The following is a 21169-nucleotide window of genomic DNA, read 5'->3' as shown; positions in this document are numbered from 1 at the left end:
GGACAGAGTGAGACCCGGTCTCAAAAAAAAAAAAAATTGTAATTATTTTTCAGTCTCTTTGAAGATGACAAATAGGAACTGATTAAAAAGATTTTATTCAGAATTCGCAATCCTAAATAAAATTTAAATCTAAATAAATTTTGAAATGATTATTTTTGGGTACATTTTTAGCACTGAATTTCTGTAGTTATGAAAGCTTAAAATGGCACTAAGACTTTTGGGGACACTATGGACGAGATTTTCATAGTCAGGATGGCCATTCAAAGATATAAATCGAATCAGAATTTTTCTTTTTTTTTTTTTTTTTGAGACAGAGTCTCGCTCTGTCACCCAGGCTGGAGTACAGTAGCCCAATCTCAGCTCACTGCTACCTCTGCCCCTTAGGTTCAAGGATTCTCCTGCCTCAGCCACTCAAGTAGCTGGGATTGCAGGCATGTGCCACCATACCCAGCTAATTTTTGTATTTTTAGTAGAGACAGTTTCGCCATGTTGGCGAGGCTGGTCTCAAACTCCTGGCCTCAAGTGATCCACCCTGTTTACTTAGATATCACATGCATGTAAAGGCCCACATTTTACCTTCATGAATATAAATTAACCATAGAGTAAATGCATTTTACTGTGAGAAGAGTACAACAGAATTTTTCTGTTATATGACTAAGTTCTAGCAAGGTGATGAGTTTGTAGTCAACATTTCGGCTTAGAACTGTTAATTTTGTTCAGTAGTATTGGATCATTTATTCCGCAGAATTGGCTTCTTTGCTAATTGTGACTCTGAGGTCAAGGAAGGAAAATAGATTTTGAAAAATATGAGAATGGTGGAAGGATCAGCTAAAGCCATTGTTTCACATCATGTCAGGAAAGTAATACCTTTTTAAAAAAATATTTCTACACTCCACATTTTTAAATCAACTTGAAGTTAAAATTATTAAGTACTGTCAAGTACAGCTTCAGGCAAGAAAATTCAAGGTAGTATTTATATTTTATAAGTTTTGTCCTTTTTTCCCCCAGACATGAATTTCCAGTGACAAGGTACTTTGTGAATTTATATTAACTTGAAATTTCACTGCAACTGAATTTGCTAAATACCTTTCAAAGAAGTGACTAAGCAGCCAGAACTGGGATAGAATTACAAAGTTTTCAAGAGAGTGTGTTTTAAACAACTAAGTTCCAAACTATTTTTCTTACATTAAAAGTAGGGAATATTATTGTCATTTTTAACGTTAGAAAATGAGGTTAATAAATAGATAACTAAATTTTTTGAAATTTTATCTGTTGTAATTCATCCATTTTTCATGGCGAGTAGTTGATGTGTTTTGTTTTGTTTTTTTAGTTAACAAGAGGGATTATTTTTAAGGAAACCTAGCTATTAAAAATTTTTAGTGTTTTCTATGAATAGTTATTATGGATTTTGGTCAGTTAGAGTTGTTTACCTTCAGTGACCATATCTAAATTTGAATTGGTGCCTCAGAAACTTGAAAGTCATCAAAATTATTCCTGTAACCAGTAGCATCTTATATTGTTTATAATGTATGTGAGTTTATTTTAGGTAAGAGTCTGAAGTTTGAATGTATTTCTCAATTACCAGAAACATTACAGTCATATCTTACATGTTTCTGTTTTTGTAAGGTATCGTCAACTAAAACAACAGTGGGAGATGAAAACTGAAGAGGCAGATTTATTACAAACCAAGCTCCAGCAAAGCTCGTATCACAAGCAACAAGAAGAATTAGATGCCCTTAAAAAAACCATTGGTAAGATGAAAACAGCCGATGCTTAATCTCTGGTTTTATTCCTATCTTTTACCTTACTTTAGGTATCATCTATAACTGTGTTATGTTTAAGACACATATGATAAAGTTTCTTTAGGGGAGATCCAATTATGGGATTTCTAGGTCTTCAGGTATAGTCATTTTCATCTTTATTATATATTGTCAAAGGTCTGTTCATTTTTACCAGTATTCATTTTTTTTTAACCAATACTCATTTCCATTAGTGGCATATGAAAGTTTTCATTTCTCCAAGTTCTTTTCTCTACAGACTTTTAAAATTTTCCAAATCTGCTGGTTGTGAAAAGATAGCATGCATTAGCATTTAATTTACATTTCTCTAATGGCTGATGAAATTTGAGATCTTTTTTGTATGTTCATTGGACCTTTGGGTTTCTACTTCTGTGAACTTTCTATTTATTTCTTTTGCTCATGGGTTGTTCAAGATTTTTTTTCCCATTCTCATTCTTAGGAGTCCTAGTTCTTGTAGGTTAATATCCTACTAATATCTTTTTTGACTTATGTACTGGTCTTTTAGTTGTGTTTGTGTTCATAGTATTTTTGTTACACAAGAATTTTTAATGTTCATTGTTCATTTTAAGACAGCTTTTATGTTTTCCTTAGTATTTAATTGTATATAGTAGTTTTAATTTTTGTCATTCATTAAGGCAATATCCACACACCTGCTTCTCCATTAATATTTTAATAATATTTTCTGCAACGAAAAGTAGTGTAAGAAATTGCTCAGTAACGACTTCCAAGGTTATATTTGCACCTGGGTCCTAACACTCACAATATACATCAGTTGTTACAGCAACGTGTTCTTTCAGTATTGCTTTTATTTTTTTCTTTCACAAATTTGTGGATATTCTTCCTTTGCTGTATCCTAGACATACTGTTACATTATTTGTCAACTGTAATGAGAAGTTCCCTGAATAAAATAGGCAAAGAACACAAAGTAAAACACAAAGTAAGCTTGTTTATGAAATTATACTCTTCTTGGTAACTATAGGAAAAACACCATAGCTAGACTGTTCTGGTTTAGGAAACATACACATGCGTTAAAAATAGGATCTGTAATTTTTTTTCTTTTTTAAATAAGTTGCTCCAATACCTTTGTAAAAGGAAAGTTGTAGGTGAAGTTTAATTTCAAAGCAAAATTATTCTGTTACACATCTTTAGAATATGCAAGTATGGCTTTTAGGTAGGATCTGTGTTTCATTATACCATTTCTAGAATATCATTGGGATCATTAATTTTCTTAAATTCTAGCCTGTAATTTTCCAAACCTTTTCTGCTATTAAAAGTTGAATTTGTAAACCTTCACCTATAAATGTTAATTTAGCCACATTTGCCTACTTTTTGATGCAGAGGAAAGTGAGGAGACTTTGAAAAACACTAAAGAAATCCAAAAAAAAGCAGAAGAAAAATATGAAGTACTGGAGAATAAAATGAAAAATGCAGAAGCTGAGAGAGAGCAAGAACTGAAGGATGCTCAGAAGAAACTGGATTGTGCCAAAACAAAGGCAGATGCATCTAGCAAGAAAATGAAAGAAAAACAGCAGGTAATAACTTCTTTTTGAAATTGAACCAACCTTTTAAAGTCAACATAGAGCTGACGGTGGTAGAGCATCATTGGTTGACCTTATTCCTCAGAATTAATTTCAAAATCTAAAAGGAAGCCGTGTTCTTTGGAAACAAATTATGCTTCTTACAAGTCAAAGGAATATACAGGATGAGCATCTCAAATCCTAAATACAGCAGTTAGAAACTTTTTGAATGTTGACCCTGAGGCTCAAAGGAAATGCTCATTGGAGCAGATTGGATTTGGAATACTCAACTAGTCAGTATAATGCAAATATTCCAAAATAAAAACTCTGAAGTCTGAAACACTTCCGGTCCTATGCATTTTGAATAAGGGACATTTAATCCGTATTTTTCTCTGAAAACCCTGCAGTTGAGTGTTTCATAGTTGTGAGTAGGGAATGCTAATTTTAAGGAAAGGGCAAAGTTGACAGTTAGTAAATGCTTCCTTCAAGAGTGGATGGCCTTTCTTTAGGAGTGGATTATTTGATGTTATAGATGTCATATCAGAGATTCAGCAAGTTGACATTTTTATTTGGTAAGCACCTAAGTGAATGTGCACTGTGAGAGCATGATGTAAGACAAAGCATGTTATATTTACAAAGTGTTGTTCAATTGTATACTGATGATACTTTATTATATCTTTTAGATAATGCCAAAGCTGGAATTTGAACGTAGGTTTTTGTCTCCAAACGCTACTCGTAATCACTGTTTTATGCAATTTCACCTAAATATATTTTCCTCATGTTTTTTAGCCCACTCTAAGATTCCTGTCATTAAATAGCTGCACAAAGTATTTTCTAATGCAGGGGTCCCCAGCCACCAGGCCACAGACCAGTAACAGGTGAGATGTGTGGTGAATGAGGATTACCACCTGAGCTCCACCTCCTGTCAGATCAGCGACATTAGATTCTCATAGGAGTGTAGACCCTTTTGAGAACTGTGCATGCAAGGGATCTAGGTTGCTCATTCCTTATGAGAATCTAATGCCTGATGATCGGAGATGGGGAGGTTTTATCACAAAACCATACTCTCTCCCTGCTCCTGCCATATGGAAGAATCATCTTCCACAAATCTGGTCCCTGGTGCCAAAAAGGTTGGGGACTGCTGTTGTAATGAACTGAAGGCTATAGTGGGAAAGAAGAATATTGAAAAACTTTTTACACATTGAACAATTTTGTTTTTAAAGAAGCTTTACTTCCACTAATTCATCTGTTACATAGAATTTTACATTGTTTTCCCTATAGGAATAAAGGATAAAGGAAATAATTTATGCAGAGTTCTTTGAACCTATAAAAATTAAACATACTTTTTGTCTTTTCAATATAGGAAAATAAACTTCCTCTTCCTGGGGAAGCAGCTTAACCTGTACTTTTGGTAGCAGAGTAGTAACAAAGCTGTGGGTCTTACTTAAGATTATTACTAATTTAACTTTCCTGTACATATTTGCTTTTTAGTAGTTAATAACCCGTGTGAATACCCAAATAACTGTTTTTTATAGGAAGTTGAAGCTATCACTCTGGAACTGGAAGAGCTCAAGAGAGAACATACCTCCTACAAGCAACAGCTTGAAGCTGTAAATGAAGCTATCAAATTCTATGAAAGTCAGATTGAAGTAATGGCAGCTGAGGTCGCTAAAAATAAGGTAGGATTTATTTATCAAATTGGAGAATTTGAAAATGCTAATCTTTTTATGAAACGTTAGCTTAAGATGTTTGACTTTAGTGTTCTCAATCTTTTCGCTCATCATGATGAGAGAATGAGGCACATTTGGCTTTTACTCATCCAGAATTGCCACTTTTGGAGTCGCATAGGTCAGTCAGCTTCTAGCAGTCCCTCTTATTCCTCACCCAGTTAATTCTATCTACATTACATCTGGCAGAAATGCTCTAATTTCCAGCATAAACACTGTGTACCCCAACCCCTTTTTCCAGGGGTAATCTAAGTTTTCTTCTTTGTTAATTCATTAGTCCTTTTAATGGTGATACATAGAGGAATAGAGGATTAGCTGATCATCTCTCTACCTGTAATCACATTGCCATCTTGCCTAGGGATCTGCTAGATAATGTTTTAGTAAATTAAAAATATTTACATGTTACCTCACCACATATTTTAACTTTTTGTTTCAGGAGTTAGTAAATAAAGCTCAAGAAGAGGTGACCAAGCAAAAAGAGGTGATAACAGCCCAAGACACTGTAATTAAAGCTAAATATGAGGAAGTGGCAAAGCACAAGGAGCAAAACAATGATTCTCAGCTTAAAATTAAGGAATTAGACCACAACATCAGCAAACATAAACGGGAGGCTGAGGATGGTGCTGCAAAGGTACGTTTGTGTTCATTTTTTTATACTTAATCAAATTTTTATTTCTGAGCTCTTGAAAAATTTTAGAAAACTGTTTAATGGAGGACTCTATAAATATAAATGGCAGAATTACAGCCTGACATAAATTTGAGCTTGCAGCTCTTAACTGCTTTTCAACAACACTAAATTTCAACAAATGGCACAAATGTTTTATTTTTAGATTTCATTTTAATTATTTGTTCCCATCTACAAGGTGTATTTACCAAATGTTTGGTGGTCTCCCATGGAAATAACTTTTCACCACCAAATGTTGATAGAACTAATTACCAATGAGCTAGTAACGATTCTATACCTTGTTTCAAATTGAATTTAAAGAACTCACAGAGTTGTATATACAGATAACCTAAAAAAGGACTGAATTGGCTTCCAGATGTCTTTGAGTGTCACTGCTGTCAGTATTTGCAACTTTATAAAAAAAATCTGATGTTTAGCCAAGCAGTTATGTTTTCGAGGTTATCCCATGCTTGCTTTCTTTGATGTATCACAGCGCGTTTACTTTAGTGCTTTAAAGAGAACACATGCTTTTGTAGAAATTCATTGCTTCGTTGAGAAGCTACATTCACATGGTATTAATAATTCATCCAGCATGTTTTCTTATGTCCAGGATTTTTTTAGCATCCTAAAAAATACACGAACTTTAACTTCAGAAAGATCAAGAGCCATACAAAACAATCTCTCCCTTTTCTGAAAGAACCGTGGAACTTGGTTTAAAAAACATTTTTTATGGCTACATTATAATCTCCTACTTTATTACTATTGATTACCCATTAGCTTAGTGATAGTGGACTGACTGAAATATTACCAATGCCAATATTACTGCTAATAGTTTTTTGGTAATTGAAAATGCTAGTACTGGTGATTGCTAGGAGATTTTATTTACAGTTGAAAGAGTAAAAGGAGGGACTTGCAAGTGGGGCTGCTAAGAAGTCAATGATTCTTTGAAAAACATAATTAATCAAAGATTTATTGCATACCTACTAGTATCAGATACTGTGCCAGGCACTGACAGTATAAGGATGAGCAACTACACAGAATGCTTTCAGAGAGCTTACAGGTCAAAAGGGGAAAATACATTAGAAATGATAATTTTATTTTGGGGCCTACAGGTGAGACCATATCCATGGAATTAATGCAGGTTAACAAATTAACAAAGATTGGATTCTGCCAGTGAGAATGAATCATAATTCTAGTAGAATATTCTTTAAAGCACTATAATTTGAACTGTATAATCAGTTGTATTACATGAAAAAGTATTATACTGTGCCTTTTTCGGAAGGGTGGGAGCAGGGACAGAGTCCATGTTTAGGGCAATTTCTTAGAATATCGTTCTGAGACAAAAATTATTAGGTCTCAGTCAGCGTTAGTTTCCTTAATTTTACCAAATCTATGACTTAAGTATTAAAAGAATTTTAACTTCTCACAAGTGTTTTTGAAGCAATAGATGGAATCTGGTAAGTTCTAAAGGAGTTCTGTCTGACTTATGTTTCACTCTAATGGAGATGCTTTGCGTATACTTTGTAAAAATTTCTCTGTGAGTTGGCTCTTCTAATGCAAAGTAATAGGAAGATCTTTTGCTATACAATCTCTTGTTTCTGTAATCTGTGCTCCAGGTAAAAATATTCATCTTTATTCTTGTCAGTAATGAAACTCATTTTTTAAAATGAGTCATTGAGGATTCTCTCTCTCCAGTATTTGATTCAAAAGTATTAAAGAAACTGGTTTATATATATTGCCTTGTAAACTTTCATAGATCTGATCTCCATCTATTTTTATATGTGGCTAGGTATCCAAAATGTTGAAAGATTATGACTGGATTAATACAGAGAGACACCTCTTTGGCCAATCCAATAGTGCCTATGATTTCAAAACTAACAACCCTAAAGAAGCTGGTCAAAGACTTCAGAAGTTGCAAGAAATGAAGGAGAAACTAGGAAGAAATGTCAATATGAGAGCTATGAATGTACTGACAGAAGCTGAAGAGCGGGTGAGTCGATTTCCTATGAATATCTGGCCACATTAGCACATGACTAGCATTGATAGCAATTATTAGAGTTAACCTTTTGCAGATGTCCTTGATACTTTTCTTTCTGCTTTTCTCTTTTTGTCATTTTTTTCTTGTTACTCTTTTGTGTCATTAGTTGTTTTTACATTCTGTTACACCTGGAATGACTTTTCCGCTGGCTTTTGTTCTTTGTCATACATTTTTGAATCTTGTTAATTCCTCATCTTTCTATCATTTCTTTCACTTGCATTGAAAAGCCTTGAATAGGGTCCGCTGCTGTTTGCCTAGTCACCAGTCATTCCAAAACTGCTTTCTCTTGACTCTACTGTCTACTGAAACTATTATATAACTAACGACTAAATCCATTATATACATAAATACTGTTTCACTAATCTGTAAATCCTGCAGCCTTTTCTCAGTTTTAATGCTCTCATTTACTTGATAATGTTATTCATCTCCCCTAACCTGACAAAAGTATGAGTCTGGGAAGAGAATTTAACTGTCATCTAGTGATGAACTTGGGAGGACCTATCACTAGAAAGACCCAGCAGAGGAAGCATTCCTTACTCTTAAGATAGCCATAAGAAATAGCTCTCTTAGTAATTTTATATTAATGTTCCTTACCTTCCTTAATTTTGAAAAATTCTCTTTGAATTTGCAAATCATAGAGTAAAATTCATCTGCAACACTGATAAAAGCACAATTACTTTTAAGAATTTTATCGTAACATTTTTTTAACTGTTACTGGCATGAATATGCATAAAGAGTCTAGATTATGTTAGATACCAAACAGATGAATCATGCAGGTGTTGTGATCTCTCTATAAAATGCTCCTGCTGGTTTTCACTTCTACATTAAAGCTTTGCAATATGTGGCATATTTGTGGAAGGAAAACTTTGGTCTGAATTTGACCTGCATAGCAAGATGAAACTTGTTCGCTTTTACTTGTTTACTTCTATTAATGAGACCTAAGTCTAGTAATTTTTTCAAAAGAATTTATCAACTCCCATCTCTTTAGCAGAGGGGAAGCCTGTATTGTTGATCAGCAGATGGGCTTTTATTTTTTCTTGTGTTTTGTATCCATCTACATAAGCAATTACATTGATTTTCACGCAAAAATAAGGTAAAAATGTTGAGAGGAGGCTTGGGGATTGTGGCCATAAAGGAGAGGGACAGCAAGGAAGACAGCAGGGCAGGCTAGAGATGTTGAAGGTGAATATGAAGCCTTCCTTGAAATGTAGGGCTTTGACGAGAAATGTGTTAGGAAGTCCCACTGCTGTTGGTGGTATGATTATCCCTCTACAGCCTTGCTCAAAGGAAGACTACTCTAAAGTGGTGATATTTGAGCTGAAATTTCAGGGAACCGTTAAGTCAGATATAGAGAAAGAGCATTCAGGAAGGGAGAACAGTGCAGGGGACATAAGACAATAGTGAGTTTATTATGTTCAAAGGACCTATCAAGGACCAGATGGCCAGAACCTGGGGAGGAGTTTAATGCCATACAGTCGAGGGATAAATAAAGTCCAATACCTTTTATCCTTATGCATTCAGGGCTTAAAACCTAGATGATTGGTTGATGGGTGCAGCAAACCATCATGGCACATGTATTCCTATGTAACAAGTCTGCACATTCTGCACATGTATTCCAGAACCTAAAATAAAAAAAATAATAAGGTCCTATTTATGTAGGACCATCATGGTGAAGGATCAAAATTTTGTTCATGTCACTGCCAAGACTGATGTTAAGACGAAAGCTTTCAGGGCTACTTAACTTCATACATAACACTTTTTTTTTTTTTTTTTTTGCCACCTTGGCTGCTAAGGAGATAAGGAAGTATTAGTGGAGTCAAAATATTTTAAGAACTTGTCTTATAAATTCTTAGTTCTAGCAATTTAATTTTGTTATATGTGTGTGTGTGTGTGTGTGTATATATATATATATGGATGATTTTACTCCTAATTTTTTAAGAGTGTGTATATATACACACACATCATATAGCATATATATAGTATATATTTATATTACAAGAGTATGTATAACTCTTAGTGCATTATATCTTTTTGGTAATAGGAATGTATATATCATAATATAAAAATAATGAATCCTGTTTATTTCTGACTGAATTCCAGAATAGAGATTTTATATTTTCAGTTAATTATGTTTTCTTTCTCACAGTATAATGACTTGATGAAGAAGAAGAGAATTGTGGAAAATGATAAATCCAAAATTCTTACAACTATAGAAGACCTTGACCAGAAGAAAAACCAAGCCCTAAATATTGCATGGCAAAAGGTATGTGAACCCCAGAATATTGTTTTGTTTTATTTGAGGTGGCAAGGATGAAATTATATTATCAGGGCATTTATACTCAGTGAGAAATTTGAAATGGCTGATCTTTGTTTGAGTGAGGCACATGTTCACACCTTAATTAAAACCTCAGACTTTTTAAATGCATTTTTTCTTTTTTCGACTTGACTGCTACCCGATGCTGACGTTTTTGTACCTCTAAAAATTGGAAAATAAACAAGGCAAGTTTAGTATTCTCTTTTACAAGGTGCTTACTCAACAAAATCTCAATAAAATCCCAATTCCATTTTTGTATTATGACAACTTGGGCAGATCTCAGGCTTCTTTACTTCCTTTTCCCTGACTTCATATATCTGTCTCCTATAGGATAATTCCTTAGCCTCTCATGCAGAAGTTTATCCATTTTTACCATAGTAAAAGACTCTTGTGCCTTCTGGGTTTTAATTGGGCGCATCGCCTCTTTTTCTCTTTGTAATTCTGTAGGAACTTTAATGCAGCACAATTATCTCTTTTAGTCACCTTGTTTTTTTTCTTCTCTAAGCCTTATTTTCAGTGCTCCATTCCCTGTAGTATTTGTCTCCTTTAAAAATGGAAGCAAAAGGCTGACCCTGTTATTGTTGTGCAGCATGTCGATTTAACACTAGATCTGAGAGGTTTTTTTTTTTTCCCCGCCAGGGTTCCTGGACTTAGTACAAATCAGAATCTATTGTCTAAGCATAACCTGCTCTTCCCCAGTATCCACAGTTCTTCCAAAGCAAGTAACATTTATTCAGTGCTTATTATATTCTAGTCACTATTCTCAAATTAATTTTCTCATCTAATCTTCACAGTAACCTAGTGAAGTAGGTACGGTTATCATCAACGTTATAGTCTTCCTTCTGGCTTCAGGCAGACTTGATTGACAAAGTGACAAAGCCAGAGTATTCTAGGCTTTTTTTGTTGTTTCTTCTTTGTTTCCTTCATAGCCTCGTTGGACTTGCAGAATTCTATTTTATTTCGTCTTTATACCAATCTATGAATATTACTTATTTTCTTTATAGCATAGGTCTCTATTATTCTCTGTCCATTCTCTTTTAGAGGAAGTTTCACACTGAGTCCACGGTTATGTTCAGGTTTAGGAGCATTCCTGTCTCTTGGTCCTGAGCTGCTGCTTCCCAACTTGGCTTAGAACCTGCTTCCACTTTGTACGATATTATTCAGCAGGTGTGGGATTGCTCTTAAAATGTGTGTTCCTTAGTAAATCTATATTTAGTAGTACTGCTTGAGTCTGAGATTTTCTTGTTACCATAAGTATTCATTAAAAAGTGTATTTACATTTGAATTTTGCATACCTGCATTTGAATTTGGAGATTTCTCTAGAGAATTTGGCTGTCAAGTCCTTGTGTATGTGTTACACTTTCAAGTTTGACTGCTGAACTAAGAATATTAGTCATGTCTTTGAAGACAGATGGCCAAATTCCCAAATCATCAATCAAGTACATGTGAACATAAGTTAACCCTATTAGAAGCTAGGTTTTTGGTCCTAAATCTCTGTCTCCTTCTGCGGCAAGACAGGGGCAGGCCAAACAGCTATCTTTTCTCTTGGGATCTAATCCTATTTCTGGCCCTCACCAGCTTAACCTCTTCATCTAGGAGATGAGGCATATAGAAAAGAAACCTTTACACCTTGAACAGATGTGGTCCTTTGATTTCATGCCCCTTTTTCTCCTGGGTCTCACCCTAAGTCTCACCCTAATCTGCTTAGGCCTTTAGTAACCATAGACCCATCTTATTCTTCTATCAGTCAAGAGGAAAAAGAAAAGTTTTATAAGAGAAGACTTTATTCCAAAAAGACTTTTGTTTTTGTTTGCTTCTCTATTTTGTCTTTTATTCTCATGGGATACAGTTGTGTGTATCTTGATGATTCCTGCAGTATGTTCTACCAAAGTATCAAAACTTTGGAGTAGAGTTAGAGGTGTACATTCTAGTTTCCCTGGAAATTACAGCAGGTTTCAGGAATTCATTTTTGCAGAGGGCCAGATACTAAATATTTTTTGCTTGTGAGCATATCCAGATTTGTCACATGGGCCATAGTTTGTCAGCCCCTCGGTTAGAGTAGCAGACAACAAAATAGACCTGCTTTGTTTCATGTATATATATCAACAATTGATTCTTCTTGGAAAGCATGCTGATGTTTTAATTTTTTTAATCTAGGTGAACAAGGACTTTGGCTCTATATTTTCTACTCTTTTGCCTGGTGCTAATGCTATGCTTGCACCACCAGAGGGTCAAACTGTTTTGGATGGCCTAGAGTTCAAGGTTGCCTTAGGAAATACCTGGAAAGAAAACCTAACTGAACTTAGTGGTGGTCAGAGGTGAGGAATCACTTTGCAATATTAGAACTTTAATTTCTCTTACTTTATTATAATTCATCTCATTACCTCACAATTGTATTTCTGTTTTAATTTGCTTAACTACCTTTGCATGTGGAATTTAAGGAGCCTAATATATAAGACTAAACATTTTGGTAACATTTGATTAAAATAGCAGGTAACAAAGGAGAAATAAGAAGTACATAGAAAATTAGACAAAATATGTTTTTAAAAAAAATCTATTTTCAAATATTAGAAAATGAATAGTCCAGGACAAGATGAAACAGAAATGCTGAGCCCTATGTTCACCTATGTTTTTGGACTTCAGATGCAGAATGGGAACCCAAACAGAGGTCAGTGGTCTAAGTTAAAAAGACAGATTAGAATTTTTCAGTGCCCCAGAGTGCTACACCTTGGTATTAGGTCTCTACTGTCTCTGAACTGAAGACTAATCTAGACACACCCTAAGAAACTGATCTACATGTTACTTATTTATCAGAATAAAGGCCAATGTTCTTTCACGAAGGTTTAAAAAAAACAAATTGAGATACTAAACAACATACCACAATGTCCAACATGTAATGAAAAATTAAATTAAAAAATCAGTGAGTAGAAACAGACTATGAAATGACAGATGATCAAAGTAGGAAACAAGGAAGTTAGAGTTAACGTTAATCATTTTCAAGAATTACAATAAAACATGAGCATACTGAGGGAAATAGAAGCTACTAAAACAAATTAAGTGGACCTTCTAGAGATTAAAAAAAGAAAGGTTCATTGCATGAGATTAACAGCTGTAAAAGAAAGATGAGTAAATTTCAAGACACAGCAATAAAACAATCCATTCAAGCTACATTGAGAAATAAAAAACAGGAAAAAATAAAACAGCTTCAGTGTCCTATGGGAAGCTGTCTAATGTACAAGTAATTGGAGTTCCAAAGGAGAGGAGTAGGGAGGATGGAAAAATACTTGAAGAAATTATAGCTCCAGATTTGATGAATTCTGTAAACCCACACACTTGAGTTCTATTAAGCTCAAGGATAAACAGAAACATACAAAAGTGTTGAAAACCAGTGATTAGGAGGAATATCCTAAAAGTAGCTAGAGAAAAAGAGACCTATTATACACCAGTGAACAAAAATAAAAATGACTTGAGACTTCTCGTTAAACACTATGCAAGCCAGAAGTCTGGAACATCTGTAAAGTGTTGAAAGTAAAACCTATCAACTTAAAATTGCATATCTAACAGAAATATTCTTCAGATTGAAGACAATATGAATACTTTTCAGACAAAAACAAAAGCTGAAAGGATTTAATTTAGCAGAACCATACTACTACAGGTTAAAGGAAGTTCTTGGGCAAAAGGAAAGTGATACCAGATGGAACCTTGGATTTGTATAAAGGAAGAGTGTTGGAAAATAGTATGGATTTGGAGTTCTGGGAACTTTTCACCAAGCCTTACACAATGATTCAGAAAATCAGCATAGTGATAGAAACCCAAAAGGTCATATGTCCTCACTCCTTACCTACAGATAGCCAAATAATTAAAACCTCCTGAAAGAAGGTTATGAATATTCACATAATTGAAATGTATCTAATTTAGTAATGTTTTTGCTCCTGCAGGATATATAATCCATAAACCTTGAATTGTTCATGTCCTGTAATACCATCATGTAACCCTTTTTTATGTACATAGAAAATATTGACACCTGTTAATTTTTCTTATTACCCCTTTTATCATTTTTATTAGTAGATATATATTTTACTTATATTTTTACGATAGATAAGGTTTGTAAATAATTTAGGAATCGGAAAGACAGCTCCTGCTGCCTGTTAATCGAAATTGAATTTCATAGTTTAGATCCTAATATCTTTAGCTGTATTTGCCAATCCCTAGAAAATGTTTTGAAGAAAATGAAAAATGTATGCTTCTCTTCTTATTGGGACCTATAAATTACTTCCATAATTAAGATGCTATAAAGTTATTTTTAGCTATACTGCTATACAGCATGGCAGTTAAACCCTCCAGTGTAGCAGATTTTAAGTTTAAAATTCAATACTTAAGACACTCATCACAGAGAAAGACAATGAAACATAATTTTAGGTTGGCTAAATGACCTTAGCTCCCTTTTATAGAGGTGATTAACAGTCTCAATGTGATTGGTTTTGATTATACTGTTTTATTCTTTTTTTTTTTTTTTTGGCTAGGATTCTTTTTTTCTCCATTTGTGCACACATTTTTTTCCCTACTTACATATTTTTAAATAAATACCTTTATTACAATGCAGCAAGCCTTGGGCTGGGCACAGTGGCTCACCCCTGTAATCCCAGCACTTTGAGAGGCTGAGGTAGATGGATCACTTGAGGTCAGGAGTTCAAGATCAGCCTGGCCAACATGGTAAAACCCCGTCTCTACTATAACTACAAAAATTAGCCAGGTGTGGTGGCAGGCACTTGTAATCCCAGCTATTCAGGAGGCTGAGGTGAGATAATCACTTGAACCTAGGAAGTGGAGGTTGCAGTGAGCCGAGATCATGCCACTGCACTCCAGCCTGGGTGACAGAGCAAGATTCTGTCTCAAAAAGAAAACAATGCAGCAAGTTTTTTGCCTATTCTCATACTATATATGCCAGGAGATACTTGAAGTTAGTTACAGAATATTACAAATGTTACTCTAATTTTTAGTCTAATATGAAGTATTTATAAATATTTTGTATTAAGACTTTTTATGAATTATATATTTTTAAGAAAAAAATAGAAGTATGATTCTTCATACCAGATTAGAATGAACTGCAGTGAGCTAGAAGAGAACTGAAAATATGCTGTGTAACTATAAATTTTATGTAAGTTCGTTTGAACTTCTTTTGACAATGATGTACTTAGAGTAATGGGCCATCATCTGTACAACTTATTTGCAGTGGTGCCAAAAGTATATAGAGAGTGTGTGTCTGTGTTTGTCTGTATATTCATGCTTACATAAGTGTACATTATGAAAGTTTGAAAAATGATATCTAACCCAGTTACTGTTACCAAGACAATAGCTGTTGTCTTAAATAATTACATAGACCTTAGTCATCTGCTACCTATGCTCTAATAAGCGAAATGGGGAAGGAAAAGAAAAAGCACTTTTAAAACTAAGATGATCTTAAGAATAGGTATCAAATGTAATATGACAGTATTAAAACTGTCTTATGAAAATAGCATGCTTCTGAAAAGAGGAAAAATGGAAAGCTAAAATCAAATATTTTAATACAACAAAAGTGTTAAAGTTTGAAACTCAAGATTCTTTTTTTAAATGAATACCTTTCAGATAAATCTGCTGTATTCACAATAATAGGATCACGTATTTGCTTCAGTGTTTTCGATAAATGATAAAATCAAATTTTTATGGCTTTTCTTCCACTGACCTTTTCTTAGGTCTTTGGTGGCCTTGTCATTAATACTGTCCATGCTCCTCTTCAAACCTGCTCCAATTTATATCCTTGATGAGGTAGATGCAGCCTTGGATCTTTCTCATACCCAAAATATTGGACAGATGCTGCGTACTCATTTCACACATTCTCAGGTAAGAACCAGAAAAGAATGTCTCCTAAAAACCATTCTTTAGTAGTAGTCAATGTTAGTAAGATATTTAGGGTTGATAAATACTAAAGCATTGTATATCTGTTTAAATACACTCTTATTTAAAGAGGCATAGAAGGAAAAAAGGTTCACTATCCCTTTTAAAGAAAGAGCTAGGCATTAAAAATGTTGTAGCATGAGGGAGATTCCAATTTAGTCATAATACAGAATTGATTTAGAGTTAATATTATTGATTTTCTAGTTAGCTGCCATAAAGTTGTACAATCAAAACTGTCTCAGGAATATTTAACTCAGGTATCAGAAAATCACATGACACTTGATGGGAGAATTTAATTTCTCATGACCAAAAAGTAGAAGAAAGCCTCTTGAAGCTAAGAATAGTTTGTTTTTATTGCACTATTGCTTTAGGAGCTGAGGCTGCCAAATATTTTTGCATAAATTATGCAGTGTACAACTCTTGGGACTTCACTCATAGTTACCGTGGATTGAGTATTTTTTATAGCAGTGTTTTGGCAAATAACATTGAACTGGGTGGCAGGGGGTGCCTAAGTATTCAAAAGTTCCATTTGGGCTAGTGGTGTGCTATAGGAACTTGAAACCTTTGACATTATTAAAATACACAAGAAAAAATATTTCACTGGAGCAGCTGTAGTTAGCTGCAAAACTGAATGCCAGCCACAAAAGATAGCAACAAGCAGTCAACCACCAGGAAGTAGTAAAATTGGGTAACAAAGGATTCAAAGTAAAATTAAGAGATTTCTAAAACAATATGGAAAGCTAGCATTCATTTAGGTGCCTAATATAACTATTTAAAGAAATAAGAAAATCAAAATGATCTCCAAACAATTCTTGTCCCCAGTATAAAGGAGTAAACGTCAAATATATCACAAAAAGTTTTTTATGCTTTTTTTCTTTTTTCCTTAAGTTCATTGTGGTGTCACTAAAAGAAGGTATGTTCAACAATGCAAACGTTCTTTTCAAAACCAAATTTGTGGATGGTGTTTCTACGGTAGCCAGATTTACTCAATGTCAAAATGGAAAGATTTCAAAGGAAGCAAAATCCAAGGCAAAAGCACCCAAAGGAGCACATGTGGACATTTAAACTACAAATGTATTTCTTCACCTTGACCTGTTTTTTTAAACTTAAACTTTTAAGGACTTGGGATAACTAATTTGTTTATATAAAAATAATATTATGTTACTTAACCCATGTTTTCTCTTTATATAATCATTTATAAATGAGCGTATATTCCCTCATCTCTTGTCTAATTATGGTCTAGTTATTGTAGCTGTGATTTTATGCGTATCATCAAATGTTTTTTTCTTATGCAGGTCTTTTATATATTAGGGATCCTGAGATACCTGATTCTGTATGTAAAAGCTAATATACAAAGAAGCAAATTAAATTACATGATAAATGTAGCTGATTATCAGTGTTTAATTCATTTAATTCCTAAGACAATATTAATGTGTTTTCTATTGTAATGAAGTCGTTCAGGTAAGGAAGAATTAAGGGGAACACATAGAAAGTTAATTATGCATGCACGTAGCTCTTTGAGGTTAGTTCTTTAAGGACACAACTCCAGACCCCTGATTTAGACTGAGATGGAAAACAGGTCTTGAAAGATTTATTTTAATGGTATATGAGTATCATGTTCCTATATGCTTAATAATTGGTCTACAACTTTAATATTGTTTTTTTAAGCATTGTAAGTATTTTTAAATCAAAGCTGAGGAGGAGGTGTGTGGCATGGTGCTGTCTCCTGTATGTTTATCTGAAGTCTATTAATATTTTCTAAGATTTTTGTCAGCCTTTTCATAATCCAATCATTAACAACCTATTGGTAAATGAGAATGTAGGAGCCAGTAGACTAAACGAAATTTGTTTCCTGAGCCTGATAAATATAAATAAATCAATCTATCTCTTTCACCAGAATAATTCAAAAGTTGGATAATTATTTGTGTCTTCTGCTTTCCAGTTCAAAGGGATGAAATTCCTTTAGTACTTAAAAGATGACACCAGCAAACATCATGAGAATACTATCTATAGTTCTTAGTATCTCTAGGTATATCACTAGAACATTGACTCCAAATTGAATCATAAAAGCCAGTCTGATGTGATGTAATCTGATCTTCTGTGTGTGATTTTGGCCTCACATCTTTTCTTGATTTTTGAGTCTTATTTCCTTAGTGTTATTATCATGCTTTCCCTGATACATGGTTGTACTTCCTGGCCCTGGGCTTGACATTTCTCATCTTTCACTCTCCATATGTATATCAGAAAACATGCAGTAATTGATATCACAGGACACATTGGAAAGAACTGAATCTGGAATTAGTTCTGTCCACTGTAGCGGGGATGGGAAATAATGCTGTAAATGTTGACAAAAGTCCAGTGTCACATATAATAAACAGTTTTTTTGTTTCCTTTCAAATGTATTGCAAACTGTGCCAAACAATTGTATCAATTCACACTGTCAACATTAAAGTATACCACAGTATACAAATTAGTCATTACTTTGCTGTTAATTTTAATATTTTTGATTTAATAGTTATTAAGTGGTACTCCATTGCTGTTTTAGCCAATGTTTTAAAAATAATTTAGGAGATTGACTATTTTGACTGATGTACTAATTTCCTTTTCTCTGCTACAAGTTTTCTGCGTGTATGCATTCTAATTTTTGTCTTGTATAACCTTGATCTTTGAAAATCCTCAAACATGTATTAAATGTTTGTGAATAATGTTTTTTTTCATTAGAGGGACAACATTAGGGGATTGGGGACATTTGTTTCACACATCTGCAGTAACATGAATTAACTAGTATTTACCAAGCTTTTTCTGTGCATTAGTTGCTGTTATCATTTGTATATATTTTCATATTTAATCCTCAAAGTAACCTAGTCAGGTAGATAATACTGTTGTTAGCACTGTGTAATTGAGGAATTGAGTTGAGCAGAAAAGTTAGGAAACTTGCTCAGGGTGATAATACAGTGAGTGAGTGCCAGGGCCCATGTACAGATCTTGTCTGTCTCCAGAACCTAAGATATACCACGTCACTGACAGCTTTAACATTTGTATTTCTTGTACAAAATAAATTTAAGAAAAATACTTGTATGAGCAATATGTACAACATTAATGTTATCTTAAGAACCTCAACCACATGAAGAGAAGATTCGTTGTGGTGACAGTCTAGGCATTTCAAGTAAGCTCACGGCAAATGCAAAGCAAAGTCATGTAATTTTCTCTTCCACTATGGTGGCATAATCTAAAGGCCAACATTCCCACAAATTGTAAATATAGACTGTAGAAACAACTACCTGTGAACTCAGGAAACTGAAGAAAAACTAGAAAGATTTTGGATACGAAATAAAATTTAGAGGAAGAGACAGGCACAAGCTAAGGTTCATGTTTTTGACCTTTGACCTAAGTACCAGCTGTAGTCACCATGCAGCTGTAGGAAAGCTAAGGCTGCAGTGGAAAGCCTGGGATCTTTCTGGTCTGTAGAACTAAAGGATGAGATCTGGGATAACCATAGCTTCCAGAGAGTGAAGGAGAAATAATATCAGAAGGGATAACAAGAGGACATGAAGAAAGAGGTCCCCAGATTGAGTAGATGAAGTCAATCTAGGTAGATGAAGTTAGCCAAAGTAATTGGCTGCTGGACTATGAAGATACAGAACATATCAAAGACAAAGCCAGATACTAGTTAAAATAGTAAGGATAGATTTACATCAGTAACATACTCTTGCCATAAGAAGAGTCCAGTATGAACTAAACTAAACTTTGATTTGTATTGAGGTGACTGGGTGTCTTAAAGGGAGAATGAGGGAATAGAGAGGAGGATAAGTGGGGGCTTAGTAGAGTAAGGGATATAAACAGGAAAGGGAGTTGGCTGATGTGAAACCCATTTGGATTTGTTAATTGGCTCTAATGACAAGCTAGACTCAGCCTCCCAGAGACTGGAACTCTACCTTCAAGTGCTGGTTGGAAGAAACTAAATTATTAGCAACCTTGAGTTTTCTCAGATAAGCACTTTCAGGAGGAGGATAAAGTCAACCTATGGATGTGGTCTTGAGCTGTTAGGAACTGCTAATTTTTTTTTTTTTTTTAATTTAGGTTCTGGGGTACATGTACAGATAATGCAGGATTGTTGCATAGGTACATACATGGCAATATGGTTTGCTGCCTCCATCCCCCTGTCACCTGTCTGGCGTTTGTCCCCATGTTATCCCTCCCCACCCCCCTGCTGTCCCTCCCCTAGCTGGAACCACCTTAAACTTCATATGGAACCAAAAGAGAGCCCACATAGCCAAGACAATCCTAAGCAAAAAGAATAAAGCCAGAGGCATCACGCTACATGACTTCAAACTATACTACAAGGCTACAGTAATCAAAACAGCATGGTACTGGTAACAAAACAGAGATACAGACCAATGGAACAGAACAAAGGCCTCAGAGGCAATGCCACCCATCAACAAACATTTGATCTTTGATAAACCTGACAAAAACAAGCAATGGGGAGAGGATTCCCTGTTTAATAAATGGTGTTGGGAAAACTGGCTAGCCATGTGCAGAGCAGAAACTGGACCCCTTCCTGACACCTTACACCAAAATTAACTCCAGATGGATTAAAGACTTAAACGTAAGATGTAACACCATAAAAACCCTAGAAGAAAACTAGGCAAAACCATTCAGAACACAGGCATAGGCAAGGACTTAATGATTCAGGACATAGGCATAGGCAAGGACAACAAAAGCCAAAATAGATAAATGGGACCTAATTAAACTCCAGAGCTTCTGCACAGCAAAAGAAACATTAGAATTAACCAGCAACCAACAGAATGGGAAAAAACTTTTGCAATCTACTCATCTGACAAAGGGCTAATATCCAGAATCTACAAAGAACTAAAACAGATTTACAAAAATAAAAAAGCAAACCCATTCAAAAGTGGGCAAAGGCTATGAACAGACACTTCTCAAAAGAAGATATATATGAGGCCAACAAACATGAAGAAATGCTCATCATCACTGGTCATTAGGGAAATGCAAATCAAAACCACACAGATACCATTTCACACCAGTTAGAATGGCAATCATTAAAAAATCTGGAGGCAGATGCTGGAGAGGATGTGGAGAAATAGGAACACTTTTACACTATTGGGAGTGTAAATTAGTTCAACCATTGTGGAAGACAGTGTGGCAATTCCTCAAG

The 21169-nt window shown here is 34.5% G+C and overlaps 1 protein-coding gene across 1 annotated transcript in view; it reads left to right on the top strand.

The window, feature by feature from the left end:
* Positions 1-19129, top strand: part of SMC2 (structural maintenance of chromosomes 2) — a 44676-nt gene extending 25547 nt beyond the window's left edge. The window contains exons 17-25 of the mRNA XM_012439148.2: positions 1627-1751; positions 3138-3331; positions 4852-4995; positions 5480-5674; positions 7497-7697; positions 9892-10008; positions 12217-12377; positions 15792-15939; positions 16882-19129. Of these exons, the coding sequence (XP_012294571.1) occupies positions 1627-1751; positions 3138-3331; positions 4852-4995; positions 5480-5674; positions 7497-7697; positions 9892-10008; positions 12217-12377; positions 15792-15939; positions 16882-17058 (1462 nt within the window). The 3' untranslated portion in view covers positions 17059-19129. The remainder of the gene's footprint in view (positions 1-1626; positions 1752-3137; positions 3332-4851; positions 4996-5479; positions 5675-7496; positions 7698-9891; positions 10009-12216; positions 12378-15791; positions 15940-16881) is intronic.
* The last annotated feature ends 2040 nt before the right edge of the window (positions 19130-21169 follow it).

Source organism: Aotus nancymaae, unplaced genomic scaffold (assembly GCF_030222135.1).
Source record: "Aotus nancymaae isolate 86718 unplaced genomic scaffold, 86718_ANA_hifiasm-v0.15.2.pri h1tg000003l, whole genome shotgun sequence".
In the NCBI taxonomy this organism is placed as follows: domain Eukaryota; kingdom Metazoa; phylum Chordata; class Mammalia; order Primates; family Aotidae; genus Aotus; species Aotus nancymaae.
The sequence above is the reverse complement of the archived record's forward strand: the minus strand, read 5'-3'. Positions and strand labels throughout refer to the sequence as shown.